This window comes from Micropterus salmoides, unplaced genomic scaffold (assembly GCF_014851395.1).
Source record: "Micropterus salmoides isolate LMB-PRFRI ecotype aquatic unplaced genomic scaffold, ASM1485139v1 Ms_hic_scaffold_17, whole genome shotgun sequence".
Lineage (NCBI taxonomy): Eukaryota > Metazoa > Chordata > Actinopteri > Centrarchiformes > Centrarchidae > Micropterus > Micropterus salmoides.
Window position 1 is genome coordinate 12,165,686 of NW_024040817.1, and position 16,455 is coordinate 12,182,140.

General features: G+C 40.4%; 1 protein-coding gene across 1 annotated transcript in view; it reads left to right on the forward strand.

Moving 5' to 3' along the window:
• The window catches only part of LOC119907806 (ephrin type-A receptor 7), a 155,526-nt gene that overhangs the window by 101,119 nt on the left and 37,952 nt on the right, over positions 1 to 16,455 (forward strand). The window contains exons 4-5 of the mRNA XM_038725489.1: positions 160 to 315; positions 5,495 to 5,824. Coding sequence (XP_038581417.1) covers positions 160 to 315; positions 5,495 to 5,824 — 486 coding nt within the window. The remainder of the gene's footprint in view (positions 1 to 159; positions 316 to 5,494; positions 5,825 to 16,455) is intronic.

Sequence of the window (16,455 nt, forward strand, 5' to 3'; positions counted from 1 at the left end):
CGCTTTAAATTATTTTTTAAATAACACTGTGTGATTTATGTGTTCATCCGCTGTGCAGAAGTATGGCTTTAATGGAATTTACCTTGTTAAGATGAAGGAAGCAGGAATTATTAAATCAAAGTTCTAACATATCCTAACGTACTGTGTGTTCTTCTGCAGCATGTCCACCTGGCTCCTACAAGATGTCCTCCAGGCAGCAGGAGTGTTTTACCTGCCCAGCCAACAGTGTTGCAGAGGAGGACGGATCTGTGGTGTGTGTGTGTGAGGAGGACCATTTCAGAACTCCCCTGGACACACCCTCGGCACCATGCACAAGTAATACTATCATATATGTTTATATTTGTGTGTGTCCTCTCAAACGCACACTACTACAAAATCACACTACTGTGTCGTTTCATCCAGACATCGTTGCATAAAGTGAGCAATTTCATGTTTGTAAGCCAATCATTAGTACACCCACCCATTAAGCCTTTCATATGTCTGCTGTTGCCATTTGCCTCTTTATCCTTAAGACCACTTCACCCATGTGGTTTAACCCGTCCTTCACCCTGCATCCTTTTATCCACCTCCATTTTTTTATTGAATCACCTGTTTGTCTGACTTCCACCCACCTCCCCAGTTTCTGTCTCGCCATCCGTCCTCATTCTCCCATCTCCAGCTCCTCCTCATCACCCCATTTCCATGTCTCATCTCACCCAACCTTCACCTCTCCTTCACCTTATACACCTCCACTACTATTGTATTCCTTTCATGCAGAAAGATCCATCCAAAAACATGCAAGGTGTTTCTTTTAATCATCCCAAATTGTTGACCAGGAACGAGTTTATTGCAAAACTGTGATAGAAGATGAGCCTTGTGCCGCTCTACTGATAATAAAGAAGTGAGGTGGTCAAATAGTTTTTACAGCTACAAGCTCAAAGGATGTGTATGCTCAAACGCTTTTTTATTTTATTATTTCCCTTTAATATCATCAGTAAACATTAAACATTTGGTGTCAAGAAGGGATTTGTTTTAAATGCACAATTTTAGATGTAGTGTATTTTAAGGATAATGGATAAATCCAACCCTGGTTTGACAAAATATGTATAGTTGTAATTTTATGTTTATGGTGGACTTTCCCCCCCTCCTGACCTGTCCTCACACCCCCTTCTATTTCATCTAATAGTGTAGACACATTATGTATCCATGCAGCCATTTTCTCTGCCTCTTGACCCTGACCCCTTTTATCACCCATCCATCCTTCACCCCCCCATCTCTCCTAACATTAGGTTCACATTATGTATTCGTCCAAAAAGCCCATCACCCTATTTTCTCCATCTTTTTGCTTAACCTTGTACATTCTCTCCATATTCCTCCACCTTTTCTCCTGACATTACAGATCCATTTTCTGCTATACATCCATTATCCAACCCATTCACCAGACCATCCCATCATTTTCTACCCCCTCCACTCTACCTTTTTGACCCCTGAACGCACATTCCCCTACGTTCTCTCTGTCTTCTTAACTCGGCCACTCATCACTCTTCTTTCTACCAACTGCCTATTCACATTTTTCTTCCTCTTCATCCGTTTCATCCATGTGTGTTATCACCCCATTCTTCTTCTCTGTCAAACTGAAATCTCATCCTCAAGCAACAAACTCTGTAATCTTATCCCCACTGCCCACGCATTATCCGTTCATCCCTCACCTCTTACCTTTTCTCACCCCTTCTCACGTACCGAATACCATTCTTCTCCAATAAAGATGCACTACAAGGCCAATAAGACAAAGACCACACAGGGTAGCCCTATTGATTTCTGCATGGAGAACAGCCTATTGATATAGCTTAGTAATTAGATGGAGGAATAATGGGCTCTATATCCCGGGAGTACTCAGGGCAGTAAAACCTTAGGGTCACTAGGCTTGTGTGTGTGTGTTTCTATACGTAAACATTCACTTGTGTGTACATATATATGGGTAAGTGTGTGGTCATGCTAGCTTTTATGTTAACTGCGATGAAGGGATGTAATTACAATATTGATCGCTGAGCTCTCTGATCCCAGTGTGATAACATTTATAGCAGCCTAATGACCACATTAATTACCCAATTGATTTGGTAATTATGATCATCCCCAGATTTTGCTAAACTACCGCATGGTATGGATGGAGAAAGAGAAAGAAAGACAGCTGATCAATCCAGAATTATAAGAATAAACAGAAAAGGGAGGTTTTGCCTGATGAATGATATGCACGCCTTATTATCTCAACAATTTAAAGAATAATACCGGTATGATTGTATTTGTTTCCCTTAGACATTTATGTCTGTGAAGTATCTAAACACTAATGTGTGACTCCTCATTGTTTATTTCATCTTGAAATACTCCTGACATACCATTGTTAATAACTATTTACAAATTTCCCATTACAGCACAGTCTTAAATATTTCCTTGTGACAGTAAAGAGGCAAAGTAAAACTTTGGAAACAGCTAAAAGAATTTCTCACTGGGGATACAGAAATATGTCTTTGTGTTCAGTTTTGGCAGAGTGGAACTACTGCTGACAGGACTGCAATGATAATGATTGTAGCATAATAACTCCAAGAAAAAGTACCTTAAAGTAATGCATAATGTTTGCCATTGTATGTTTCTGCAAATGGATTTTTGAAACAAGTGGGAGCTCATGACTTCCAGGAAGAAGGATAAAGTTGCAGCATAACAGCTTTAACGTGTGACTTAGGGGGTGCATACAGGCGGGCTTTTCATGGGCCTTAATGGCAATAGTGCATAGTTTGGATTTGCCTCAGGACATCTTAAAATTACTTAGAATCAACATGTTATGTGCGGTAAATGTAAATCTCTGGTCATGAAATGTCATGAATCTCTGGTCATGAAATGTAACCACACATGATTATAGGATCTCAAGTCTGAGATGTAATTCTCAGACATGAGAGGAGGAGTTTACCATGCATGTTAATCTAGCAGATATAGGCTACTGAACAGACCTGGCTATCCTTACTGGCTAAAATTTGCTACCAATGCAATGAATGCATCTTGATTGTTAAACAAACGCTAAAACATCATATAGCTCACTCAGGATGGGAGCAGTACCAAAAATTGCTACTAATTTAACATTAGCTTATGTAGTTACCAAGCAACGTTAAACATTAGTTTGTTTCTGCAAAATGGATACTACAGATTTTTACCCAAGTCTCATTGATAGCAAAGATTATTTTCCTTGACTCAATTGAAGTGTTTCCCCCTTTTTTGGTAAGTGTCCTTGTTAATAGTGAGGGTGACATGTGTGGTGTCCTGAAATGGGAAAACAACCTAGAGCAGTGGTCGGCAATAGGCGGCCTGCTGGCCAGATTGCTTTGATAGCAGAAAAATAAAACATAAAAAATTGATAGTGGCTGGTGCGGAAATAGATCTGTCATGATAGCTACAGTTACTCACACATTCACTCACTTTTAAGTGATTGTGCCTCCAAAATAAAAGTGCAAGAATGTTTTTTGTCAAGTTTATTGAGAGCTTTTACTTTAAAGAGTTCTGAAGGACATTCAAAAGAGACTCTGGCCTGCTTGACACATCTTTGAAAAAGCCGTCCGTAAACGTGTGATTGGATTCCCCTGAATTTCCTCAGGGAATTGAAAATAAGCTTCCATTGGTTTATGAATGTGGATCAAACGCCGGGATGCACACACACTGCAGCACATGCTTTATTGTGAGCATGTGCAAAAGTGTCCTTATAATCAATTTGTGGTTTTGATTTACAATGGGCATTATCAACGGGTGCATAACCAAAATGCCTCAAGTGCAAGTGAGTGCAAAGTTGTTAAAACAACATCAAGAGCAAGTTTTGATTTGTTTAGTGTAGTATGCTGGAGCAACGGAGGCAGTCAAAGAGTGATTCTGATGGACGGGGGGAATGGAAATGGAAGATGGACAAAGATGGAGCGTAAAAGAGGGCAAAAGATGGGAAAGAGAGGGGCAAGGGAGTTGGGGAGGTCAAGCTTTAATAGGCGGCACTTTGATTCAAAGATGAAAAGAGGGAGAGCAATGTGACTAAAAAGGCCCAGCTGTGTCTACATCTGTGTATGTGTGCTTGTGTATGTGTGTTCACGCTGAATGCTTTCTGGTCTTATGTAACTCTGTGCTCCACGTGTGTCTGGGAGCGGGATGCAGCTGTGGTGTGTGACGTGTTTGACAGCACGCACAGAGCAGCACACCTTCACTTATTCATGACACAGCACATAGACACACACACATATACAAGGAGGGACGCATATAAAATTCATGGCCTTTAATGGACCTAAGCTCTATTCAGCCTCCGTGTGCAAGGACCTGCAGGAAAAGGTACAGGTCAGTAAGGAGAGTGACTTAATGATGAGATACAGGCCTCTAGCTTTATATTTTAAAGGCCTTTAAATACTGTACTGTATATTTTATTTTTAGCTTTTTTTCATGTGGCAGTTGATTATAAAACGCCCTATGTTTTAAATTATATCCAAAGCCCCGTGCATCTGACAGTGGTCTAAAGACTGATGATGTAATTTTCCTACAGATTTCATTGGCTTTGACAAGTGTGATTCAGACATAAATTATAATTGTCTCATGTTTTGCCTAAAGCATTTCACCACAAGTTCTGACATGGCCAAGGGCCAGCTCAGACTCTTGTGATGCATCTGGCAAATCAGTACCCTCATATCATATCAGACTGATGTTCCGGGAGAGCCTTAAAAGCTTTGTCCATGGCAACTCACTTTTATTTACTGATGGTAAGTGCAGGATTTTCTCCACGCAGCACTGTTGACATCAGTACATAATGGAAAAATGTGCTATCCATGCTTATACGAACATGTTCAGACAAAAGGCATTGTCATGGATAAGCCATTAAATTCACACGTTGGAAAGAGTTTTATTATCTCTTACATACACATAGCTACTGCTTTTAGCCTTATTCCTATTCCTACGTGCTTTCCTGTCTGTCTGTCTTCTCCATCCCAATCCAATAAATGTTTGTTTTTTTGACTCCCACTACCAAACCATAATAATCATAATATCACAGCAACAACTCCACATTTTCAATTGCCTCTTCCCATTATGGTCCAAGGGTTCAAATCATAATTGTTTAACACCAAAGCCTACAGGATTATCCTTGCGTGTTGTGCAAACTGAGTCCATGCAAATACATTGGGTATTATGGTGTGTATGCAGCATGATGTTAGCATGTGTTAGTCTCTTAAAGGCCTGTAGAAATGCCCAGCTTCACTTTTACAGTTACAATAAGTGGACAAAGGGAAATAGTTTTTCAGTACGTAATGCGGCTGCTCCGTGTGTGTTTAAATCCATTGCTTGGCATTTCTTAACAATTGCAGAAGCCATGATGTGTTTTATTAAATACTGATATTTACAAAAGATGGTATACATATTGTCTAGTGTCTTTTTATTTTCAAAAAAAGACTAAATTCTGTAGTGCTGTAATAATAAACCAAAATTCTTTCTCTTGTCTCTCCAGGGCCCCCCTCCCCACCTAGAGACTTGGTCTACACCCTGAAGCAGTCCACACTAATCTTGGAGTGGGCCGCACCATCCGACACAGGAGGCAGGGCGGATCTGACATACAGCGTGGGGTGCCGGAGGTGCATCGGGAGGCACTGCGAGCCGTGCGGAGCAAGTCTTGGCTTTGTCCCTCAGCAGGTTGGCTTGATTGAAAGGACGGTGACGGTGGTCAATCTTCTCCCCAACACCAACTACACGTTTACTGTAGAAGCCTTGAACGGAGTGTCAGAGCTGCTGCCCAACAAGAGGTTCTACACCCAGGTCAATGTGTCAACAAGCTTGCCTGGTGAGTCCCAGTTCGATTGATTGCACAAATTCGCACACAGCATGCACAAGGAAAGAGCTTTTTACATCTTAAGTCACAGTACAAGTCTGCACAGTCAGGAAACAAACTGCTGAGCAAGAATGAGGTCACACTGTATCTCCAAGAAGATGATGTATAGACAAACCAGCACACTTGAACATCTCTTTAATGCTTAGTGCACTTAGACTACATTACTTGTCAGCTAAAAATGAATTTTAAATCAGCTCTGTGTGTTTCTCATTTTGAATATCTTGCAGTTGGCCACATTTTAAGTCCCTGCTGATTTGACTGAATTTGCAGTCTTTTTGTAGTAATATCTGTGCTATTTTGATATAGATTGTTCTAATGTTTAAAACCTGCCTGTTGGGAAAAGACTCTATTCACAACTACAGGACGTAATCTTATGTAATCAGTTTACTACATGGCATACTAAAAAATCACCTAAAAAAATGGCCTTAGCTGTGTGAAAAAGCACCTCTGGCTTTCAAGGTCTTGTTACACAAAAGGCCAACTTCCTTTAACATTAGTGGAGGCAGCTGTCAGTTCAGCAAGGGTGGGCAGCTTATATGCTTATACACACATACCCACAAAGTATATGCATGTACATTCACACTCTGTTCAGAAATAGATTTATGTACACTCCTAGACACTGACCTTTTGAATACACTTGTAAAGTAGATTCTCAACATGCATACAGCAACATACAGTAGAGTACACACATACACAAAGGCATTCAAAACCAAATGTGCATCCAGTTAAAGTGACTTTCATTTGTGTGTATGCTTATAGCAACACAGACTCCTTCCCCATACTGACAGTGTGCCCGTCACTGCAGACAGAGCAAAAAGTCTCACTGGTGGAGGTGATCTCATTTTCAGCAGCAGAAATTTTCGGCAGGCCATTAGCCAGGGACTTGAAAACACACTTTGCCAAGTAGCCGTGTCAACCAGCTCTGCAACGGTTGTATTTGGAGGCGCTCAAGTGTGAAAAGACCAAACACACACACAATAATATTAAAATATATATATATATATATATAAGAACACATTCTGGCTTGAATGCTGATAAACTCCCTCTAATACACAAATGCACACACATTTTCGAAAAGGCTTGTTTACTCTGTTTCTTTGCAAATCCTTCATTTGAAAATGCTGAAAGAAATATTATTCCGAAGAGATTGACGCATAATGAAGCAAATGTATCATGAGGGCGGAGAGACTGAAAGGTGGTGCACAAGGAAGAAGGTGATGAAGAAACAATGAGAAAGTGAGAATGGCAGAGTGTGTTTTTGCCACTAATTGGAAATTAGCTTAGAGAAATGTGCTACATAATGAATAGAGAGGTGCTAGTCATATGCGAGTGCTGAGGTGGCAGCAGCACTCAGTATGGGTCTCTGGTTAGTTTCAAGTGAGTTCATTGAGCTATAACAGTGTGTTTATGATTGCAAAGGTAGGCATACTTTCACTTAATTGATGAATGAAGTAAGAGGTTTGCATGTAAATAAAAACTTGTATTGAGTCTTTTAGTGTGAAAGTGCCCTGCCTCTGTGTGCACAAGTAGTGTAGCTTTAAGGAGTTTGATGTTTAGAGCAGTGCAGGAAGTGCCCCCTCCATCTGGCCTTATGCCGTTCAAAGAATTATATGCCCTGTGGCCACAGTGACCTTGATGCCCCACCTGATTTGGCTATGTTCTCCTCTGCATCATTCTGTTCAATATGGTTTTAGACACCAGTGTCTTTTGTCATTCTGAATTGTTATTAGGCTGAGCTGATTATCGCATTATTATAAACTATGATGAACCGCTCATGGGTCACATCTCTTTCTCTCTCGTCTAGGCGCCGTCTCTCAATCTCCTTCAGTTCTCATGCATTAGTTCCTGTTGTTATCCCTGTGTACAGCTGTGGCTTCTTTGACATACAGTATGCTAATGTTGGTGTCTGCTGTATTGTTTAATTACATTTCAAATTTGTTGTAAATTGTTGTTACTAACTATTAGACTATTAGATAAGTTATCGTGGCCATTCACATTAATACAAAAAAACATGAATGTCTCACAGTATTGAGTACAATGTCATTATTTAGCCTGACCTTCTGTCAACACCCCCAACCAGTTGACGCCCCCGACACTGGGGGCAGCATGCATTTTTGGTGCAAAATGCAAATTGAAAATCCATGGACCATCCTAGTATTTTGTCACTCTATGCATGCTACACACCTCCGTGAAGCTAGAAGGCTCAACTAGAACGTCAAACCAATTATTTTTATCCACTCTGAACACACATCAAACACCAAGCATCTAATGAACTTATATCTCAAAATAAATCGCTCTGCAATCACTGTACATGCATTTATTGCCATCCATATATCTCTCATCTGACCACTCTAATGAAAGCTCAGCTCCAGCTCTGATCCGCTGTGTAACTAATATCACTCAAATCACAAAACTCAGAGTTATTAGCCAGATAATAATAAAAATAAATGTATACCAAAGGATTCGTCTGCTCAAGACGAAGAGCTCATTTACAGCCCTGTAGGATGTTCTCTTCAAGTTGTGGGCTTGTAAAGCATGGGAGTGCTTTTGGCCACAGGGATGTTCAATATAATATCAATATTCACTGTTTTTATCAATATTTCAATATTTTGGAAGCTTTATGATATTTGGAATGTGGTTTGTATGGACAGAAATAGTGTTTTGAAGAAAACTCCCAATAAAAGTGAACATATAAACAATAAATATGGCCAAAACATGGACATTCACCTTGTCTCCTTGAAAAATTGTGTAACATCCGTTGTATATTAGTTTCTTTTCATCAAATTTACAGTTACAGTTGTATTCCAGGTGTATTAGAAGATAATTAGTTGCATTATAATGAGTTGAATGATGGTTTTGATGGTGATATTGCTATTAGAATATAGATTTTATACCAGGCAAGGATGAAAATATATTTCCTTTATTGCATCTCTCTTTACTCTTAAACAGAAAAATAAATAGTTTTGGTGATTCATATTCCTTAGCCTCTGACCTATGAAAGCAGACCAGAATTATGCATCTAGGCCTAATGGTTGAGGAGTTATTACTGATTAATTTTGGATACCTCATTTTAGTCGTTATTCCTGGAAATGGGTGTCTAGTAGTATAGTTTCCAAGTGGTTTAAGTTAAATTCATTATTTCTATGGACTTAGAATCTTTGTTTATTTTTTTGCCCTGGCATCTGGCCTTTGTGCTCTCAAGAAATTGACAACACCAAAGACTAAGAGGCCTTTCCCCTACAATGATGAAATTCCAGGGCTGGTTGAGAGTATTTATAATAAACGTGTGTGCTTCTCAGTGGCCCAGATTATCTTGTGGACCAGCTGTAAATGTTATGTAAGTGTATCATTGGGACACCTGGACTATAGGGTGATTGAGAGGCTTAAGGGCAGCCATAGACTGTATGTGTCCAGTATGCGCCAAACCCCCGTACTGTAGAGCATTTCCTGCTTATCCATCGGTAAACCCTTTGCCTAATATCAGACAATTGTCAACTTGTTACACCCCATTTCTACCTTCAGTTTTACATTGCCTCCACTCTAACCGTTTTCTGTGGAGGAGAGGGATTCTGTTTTCCCTAACCAATCACTAGAGACCAACATACTGAATCTGTCTGAATGTAATGCCATTTTAAGTCGACCTTGTTGTGTAGCCATGCCAACATACTGGTTTAGCCGGGGGTTTAAGAGTGGAATGAAAAAATACAAACTACAATAATGACAAGATATGCTGTCTATTGTGAGACTACATTTTCAGTGTCTGTCTAGTTTTTAGCGGGTTCCATTGTTGTTTTTACCCCTCCTTGTTCTGGTGCACAACTTCACAACATTTTACATTAGTCCCACCCCTGGCACTGATTGGCTAATTAGAGCCAAGCGGCGCTCATTGGATTTTCAAATTGAAGCTGCATTTATCAATATCTGATCGAACAAAATAAAAGTTCAGACATACAGACTGCAATTTCAAGAAGTTGTTACTATATACCTTTTAGCACGCATTTGCTTTCTTACACATCCAGTAGACAGAGAACATCATGGTCATCCTATTTTAGGGGAACTGACCACCTGACAAATTAAAATCAGTGTTCACTGTCCATTTGACTTTTGTTTGGTGCACCAAATCCTGAGAAAAAAATCTCACCTTCAACTCTTAACTTGTTAAATGCTCAACTCTCTTCACCAATCACTGGTTTACTTCAAATGTGTGTATTTTTCATCCTGGGTAGATTGTGTAATGTCAGCTTGTTTAAGCTTGTTTTCTGAAAACTTCTGTTTTTATGAGAGGGCTAGTGAAAGCCTTGAGGTCCTACAATATAGTGGAAGGATGTTAAAGACAAAGCTAAAGAAATGCTACGTTGTTAAAATCAGAGCAACATGCTTTTACATTCTTTTTCTAGAATATCTGTTGTCTTTTCTACTTATATCTCACTCAGTTGAAATCTACAGCTGACGCTAACATGACTAACAAGCAACAGCTCCCTCTCTAAAGGGATTTAGCTAGCCAAAAACCCCAAGCTACAAGGTTAGGGACAATATATCAGAAATGGACAAACCTGTGGTGATTACTTTCCCCGTCCCCACAGTTCTTTCAACCTTTCTCCCTTATATCTCCCCTTCCCTGTCAGTCTGTCTTGTCAGCAGTTGCCATGGCGTTGATTTGTGGTTATTATGGGGTATTAGGGTGTGAGTTGTCCTGCTAACCGTGTCATCCCAGAGGGATTGGACAGGGGGTTAGGAGAGTGTGTTTGCAGGGGCTTCAGAAGACTTTCTGTGTCAGGGAGGATTTAGACTGACATTTGGGGTGGGGTGTTTAATGCAGCCCGTGTGTGTGTGTGTGTGTGTGTGTGTGTGTGTGTGTGTGAGAGAGAGAGAGCGAGGGAGAGATTTTTAAAATGGTATTTGATTTTGAATTACTTTTTTTGGGTCTTTCCTTACCTCTCCTGACTTCATCAGTTGCATGTAAGCTTTTGTTCAAAGACCTGTGTTTTCCACATATGACGAGGCAAAGCATGGTTCAGATCAGCTAACCAGCTGTAAAGCCTCTTGCCTGCTCTTTTCAATGGACACCTCTCCCTTAGGGTCAGGTGGGATTGTGCTGTGTGAATGTCTGTATGCACCTGCATTAGTATTATAGGACTGCAGTGGGATTAGGAACATGCTCACTTGTATCAGGCATGGCATATATTTTTAGTAATGCTAGTGGAAACAGAATTAAGGCTTGATGTAGATGAAACTTGAGCTAGATGACATTTTATACACGCACATATAATAAACTGTTATTATTATTATCGGGTTTAAGAAAGCATGTAAACCAGTAAACTATCCCTAAAAATATGGTACTAAATTAAATAATTATCAAACTAGTCATGTAGTAAATTAGACATTTAAAATGTATATCTCTTGACGAAAAAGTAAACAAAATGGCATCCCTAATCCATATCTGATTCACCAATATTAACACAACTTCCTATCTAAAGGATTTCAGCATTTTGTTGCCATGGGAGACAACAAAAACCAGAGAAATGGGAACAGACCCATAATGTTTTTGTCCACTACACAGTAGGTAGTATGTTGGTCCATACTAAATCCATAAGCACTATATTTTCACTACAGGATAAGACCAACAATGGATAACATTGTTGGAGTTTGGGAGTGAGATCCCCCTTGCACTGTGAAGTGAGGTAGCTCATCTGCAGGAGCAGGCGGTAATGGTCGGAAATCCTGTGCAGCCAGGTCGGGTAGAGAATAAAAAAATAAATAAAACCCATCCCTGCACAGATCTCAGCCTTGTGTCTGTACATGTGTGTGCGCCTCCACACCAAGACTTTACACCATCAAAACTTACTGACCTTTATGAATACTGCAGCAAGGATTTGGAACAAAGCTAACACATACCAGCACATACACACACACACACACACACACACACACACACACACACACACACACACACACACACACACACACACACACACACACACACACACACTCTCACTTTCTCTTTCTCTCTTGCCACCTCACTCATCATCTCTTCATTACTTTTTTTTTTACCTACTCCTCTCTTCTGTATACCGATCTCTTCTTTTTTTACTCTCTATTTCCTTCCTCATTTCCCCCACCCTATCTTTTCCTGCTCTTCCCATAAACTCACTATTCTTAGATTGTAATTTCTCTCCCTCCTCCTCCTGCCTTTCCATCTACAACCACTCTTTCCGCTATCCTCTCTTCCTCTCGCCACCTGTCTTGACATAATCACTGCTGCCCTCTTCCTCCTCACCTCTCTGCTTCTCTCTATCCTCTCTACAACTCTTTCCCCCTCTTCTCTTACTGTACAATATTAGTTTTTTTGGGCTCACTAAGCTTGTTAGCAGCGGGTGGTATGGTTTAGCCGGCGGCTGAGGGCCAAAAGAGCCTGAAGATTTAAGGGCACGGTCTGAGATTGGTAGAGAAAAAGTGCTAAGGAGTGTTATATTATGGCCAAATCACTCCAACCACACACAGAGACACACAGGGTCAGTCTACATCTATGCATAAGATTTTCTTTATTTGTGGATGAAATGCACCTGAGACAGCATATTAAATGTAGTGACAAACCAAAAAACGTATTAAATTCTTTTAAAGGATCTCCTCAAACCGGATGCTTGCACATGCACAGCAGAGGAGTGGATTTCTCCCAGACAAATGGGGTTTTATCAGGACTCTCCAGGCCACCAAGGGGAAGGGGGGAGTTTTGCATGGTGTGTCATGGATGGATGGATGGATAAAAGGGAAGAGGAGAGAGGGGACTAGAAACATGACTGGAGTTGCGTGAGGAGATGGGGCATGGGTTGGGCAAATGGGGGATCAGTTTTGCCCGGGGCTCATGAGGCCCTTTATCCAGCTGTGGATTAGGAATGCATACTGTGCGTGTTTGTGTGTGTGTGTGAGCTGCTTTGCATGCACCAGGCCATATACATCTTTTCATGTGTGTGCTTTACCATGCTTGCATGCCATATGCTCTGTGCATTGCTTCATGGTTGATTTGTGCATGATGGGATAACGACATCCTGCCCCTGAATTGTTCAGTGTGTGTGTGTGTGTGTGTGTTTTGTGTGCGATCAAAACACACTTGGGTTGAATGTCTTGGCCCCCAGTGGTACACCCAAAGCGCTTTAGCTGAGGCAGGGAAGAAAAGAGAGATGCAGGAAGGCTGTAGAGATGGGGTGGAGGTGCGGGTCAGGGAGGAGGAAGGATTGGCATTTCAATATCCTGAGAGGATTACTGGCCGGGCTTTAGATGGCTGGTCCCTGCGGAGTTACATGGGCCTGAGAGATGAACGCATAAAGGGAGGAGAGGAGAGAGGGATGAATATAGAAGTGGAGGGAAGGGGAGAGGTGAGCGGTGTTGCATTGTGAGCAGAATGCTTTCTGGGTGCTGGGGAAAGGAAAGGAGGCAGAGGGTAAAGAGCAAAAGCCACTGACAGGAGAAACTTTTTTTTGTTTGAACTATCTGGAGCTATCTGATGCTTTAAATATTAAGTATCTTCGAAAACTGCTTAAGGAGTACATTTACAAGTTCTCATGTGTGGATAAAAGTTAGGAGCTGAGAGAAGGACAGTAAGGTCTACAGATGAAAAGGAAGAAATATAAGAGGTACATAAAGAGTCAAAAGCGACTAGAAGCAAGCGAGGAAAGGTGAGACAAGCAGCACAGGATATAGAGTGTAAGAATACAGAAGAATAAAATTATAAAGTTGAGGAAAGCAGAAATCAAAAGAACTGTGGTAGAATCCTGGTATCAATGGTGGAAGAAGTTCTCAGATCATTTACCTAAAAAGTGCAAGAGAAAATACTCCACTGCAACTACATAAATAGCTGAGTAAAAGAACAGTATTATCAGACAAATGGACTTAAAGTAACAAAAGTATTATTATATTAATGGGGTAGGAAGGGAGAAAAACAAGTTTCTGCAACACATATCTGTGTTAATATATTTGGAATATTCATTAATGTTTTTGTGTGAAATATTTAAGATGTTTACTTCTTTGGCCCTAGGAAAATTACTTTAATTAAATCCCCTGTGAACGTTAGAGTGGGGATCTCTTAGGTGGAACTGCTAACAACTATGGCCTGGACCAAACACTGGTCTCTAGCAAAATGCTCATTGCACTGTTTGTAATGTAAAGTAACTGGTAACTATAACGGTTAAATAAATGTAGTGGAGTAAACACAAAGAACAACTCAAAATTTAACTCGCCTATTGTACACTGGTTGGATAAATGGACTTATTTACTTTGCACTACTGCCTGGTATGCTATTTCCTGTAGGGTCAAAGAATTGAGGAAAAGCGAATATTGGATGTTTGAATGATGGAAGGAAAGAAGATAAGAGGGGAGGCTAAACAGAACGATGGAGTTAGCGTTGTCCCTGACTCTCTTGATTTAACGCCTCTCATGATTTTCTAAGAACTCTGGCTTCTGGCTTCTGAGTACACGTTTCAGTTTGACTGTTTGAATATTTATAAGTTTGAGCATGAAGTGATTTGGGATCAGACCTTTCCAGCATCGTGACAGAGAAAAACTGTCAAGTCCTGTTTTGTGTTTTATTTTTTTCCTCCACTGAATAAGTGCTCCTCTGCTTCTTTGTCATTTAGTTTCCAATAGCCTTTTTAAATTATTATTATTTATTTTTTTACACCTCTCCACCTTCTTCCCCTGATCCCCGCCTCCAGCCCTCTGCATGGAGGCGTTTGGATCCTTTTTGCCTCCTTAATTAGAAGTGATGGGAAGGTGAGGCTTCAGCAGGCACCAAATGAATAGAGTCATCAAGCTACTTTTCAGGACTATAGCCCAGACACTTAAGACGCCTTTTCACCCTGTGATGGGAATTTTAATTGCCTACCTCTTGGCTTATAATTGGAGTCTATGAAGAGGCACTCTCAGGGTCTTTAGTATGTGTGCTCTGTATGTGGATTTTACCAGTTGTTTCTTGTTGTTCTGGGAATTGTGGAGTTCATTTAGGAACAAAAATAAAGCTTAGAGGTAGTTGATGACACACACGTACACACTCAATTTTATCTTCATAATCAGAGTATTATACAGGGCTTGAGGTATTTTTTTTATGTGCATCTTTCTCCAAATCCCTTTCAGGAGGGGAGGGAAACGGGTGAGAGCTCTTTCTCTTATCGTCAAGAAGAGACTACAAAGAAATATTGAAACTTCAGAATCATTCTCATCTCTCATTTTCTCCTTCTAATACCTTGTGTGTCTTTATCGTGCCTATGTTGAGAGAGCTTGGCTGCGGTTGTGTGTTCGTGCCATCTTTGTTTTTTGTTTTTTTTGGTGGGGTTTGTTGCTGGAGGGGAAGGGAGGTTGGCGGCATCCTGCTGTGCCAAAGATAGAGAGAAAGTTGTGCAGCTGTCTTTGTGAATGACAGCGTGCTCCTTCCTGATACAACAGTAGGTTGGTGACAGACAGTTCAGCTCATCAGTCCAACATTACACACATACACGCTTCTTTGTCATTCACTGGGCCTCTTTTACATAATTTTGTGCCTCCAATTGTCTTTAGAAGTATATACACTATACTTTTTTATGAAATATCTTGGTTTTCTTCGAAGACCATCTTATACCCATCTTGGTATGCATAAAAAAGAAACTGTGTTTTTGTCTTAGCATTTACTGTAGGTTTGTTTAATCTATTCTTTATCTCCTGTCCTTCTCATATTCTCCTAGTGGTGTACTGTTGCTAATCACTCCCTATATTTATTTGACAGCTTAATTTATGAACTACGGTTTGATATACAAAATATATGATCAGCTCAAAAGATATGGTGCACTGTTAAAGATTAAACTACCTAACAGTATATAAAATTGTCAAAATTTGCCAGCAGTAAAATACTACTTTAAATTAATCTATCAGTAATAATGATCTAACAATATATAGTATAACACTTAGAGGGTTATTTTTCTGAATTATGAGTTTTACTTTTTATACTTTTGATTACAGTACTTTCGCGTAGGGGGCATTTTCCTTTAAGGACTTTAAATGGAGCAATTTTATATTGCAGCATTGCTATCTGATTTAATTGAAAGACGTGAATACTTTAAGCAGTGCTGCATTCTCCAAACATAGCATCCAATATATGACACCCTCCTCTCTCAACATGTTTGGCTCGCACTTGACTTGACTTTGCACTTGCACTATGTCAGTAGTGAAAGAAAGAGAATGCAGAGATGTGAGCATATGTGTGCATGCATTCACTCCCCTTCCAAGTCTGTCAGGGCACATAGAGCTTTTCTTCACATGCGGAGCCAATCTCCTGCAGCAGGTTTAGGTCAGCCACTCTACAGCATGTGTGTGTTTTTTTTTCTGAGTGTGTGTGTGTGTGGGGCCTGTGTTTTTATTTGTTTGAAACTCTGGGAAAAGGCTGTCTGGCTTGACGGACGTGTCATGATCAGACCATGCTACTGCCTTTAGGCTAAAGCACACTTGTGTTCAGAATCCGTTGGTGTGCAGCTGTCAAGAGCAGTTTAAGCAAGTCAGCCCCAGTCGCTCTGCCCTGGTGGGAGTGTGGGATGCCAGATTTGACAGACTTGTTGGCTCTA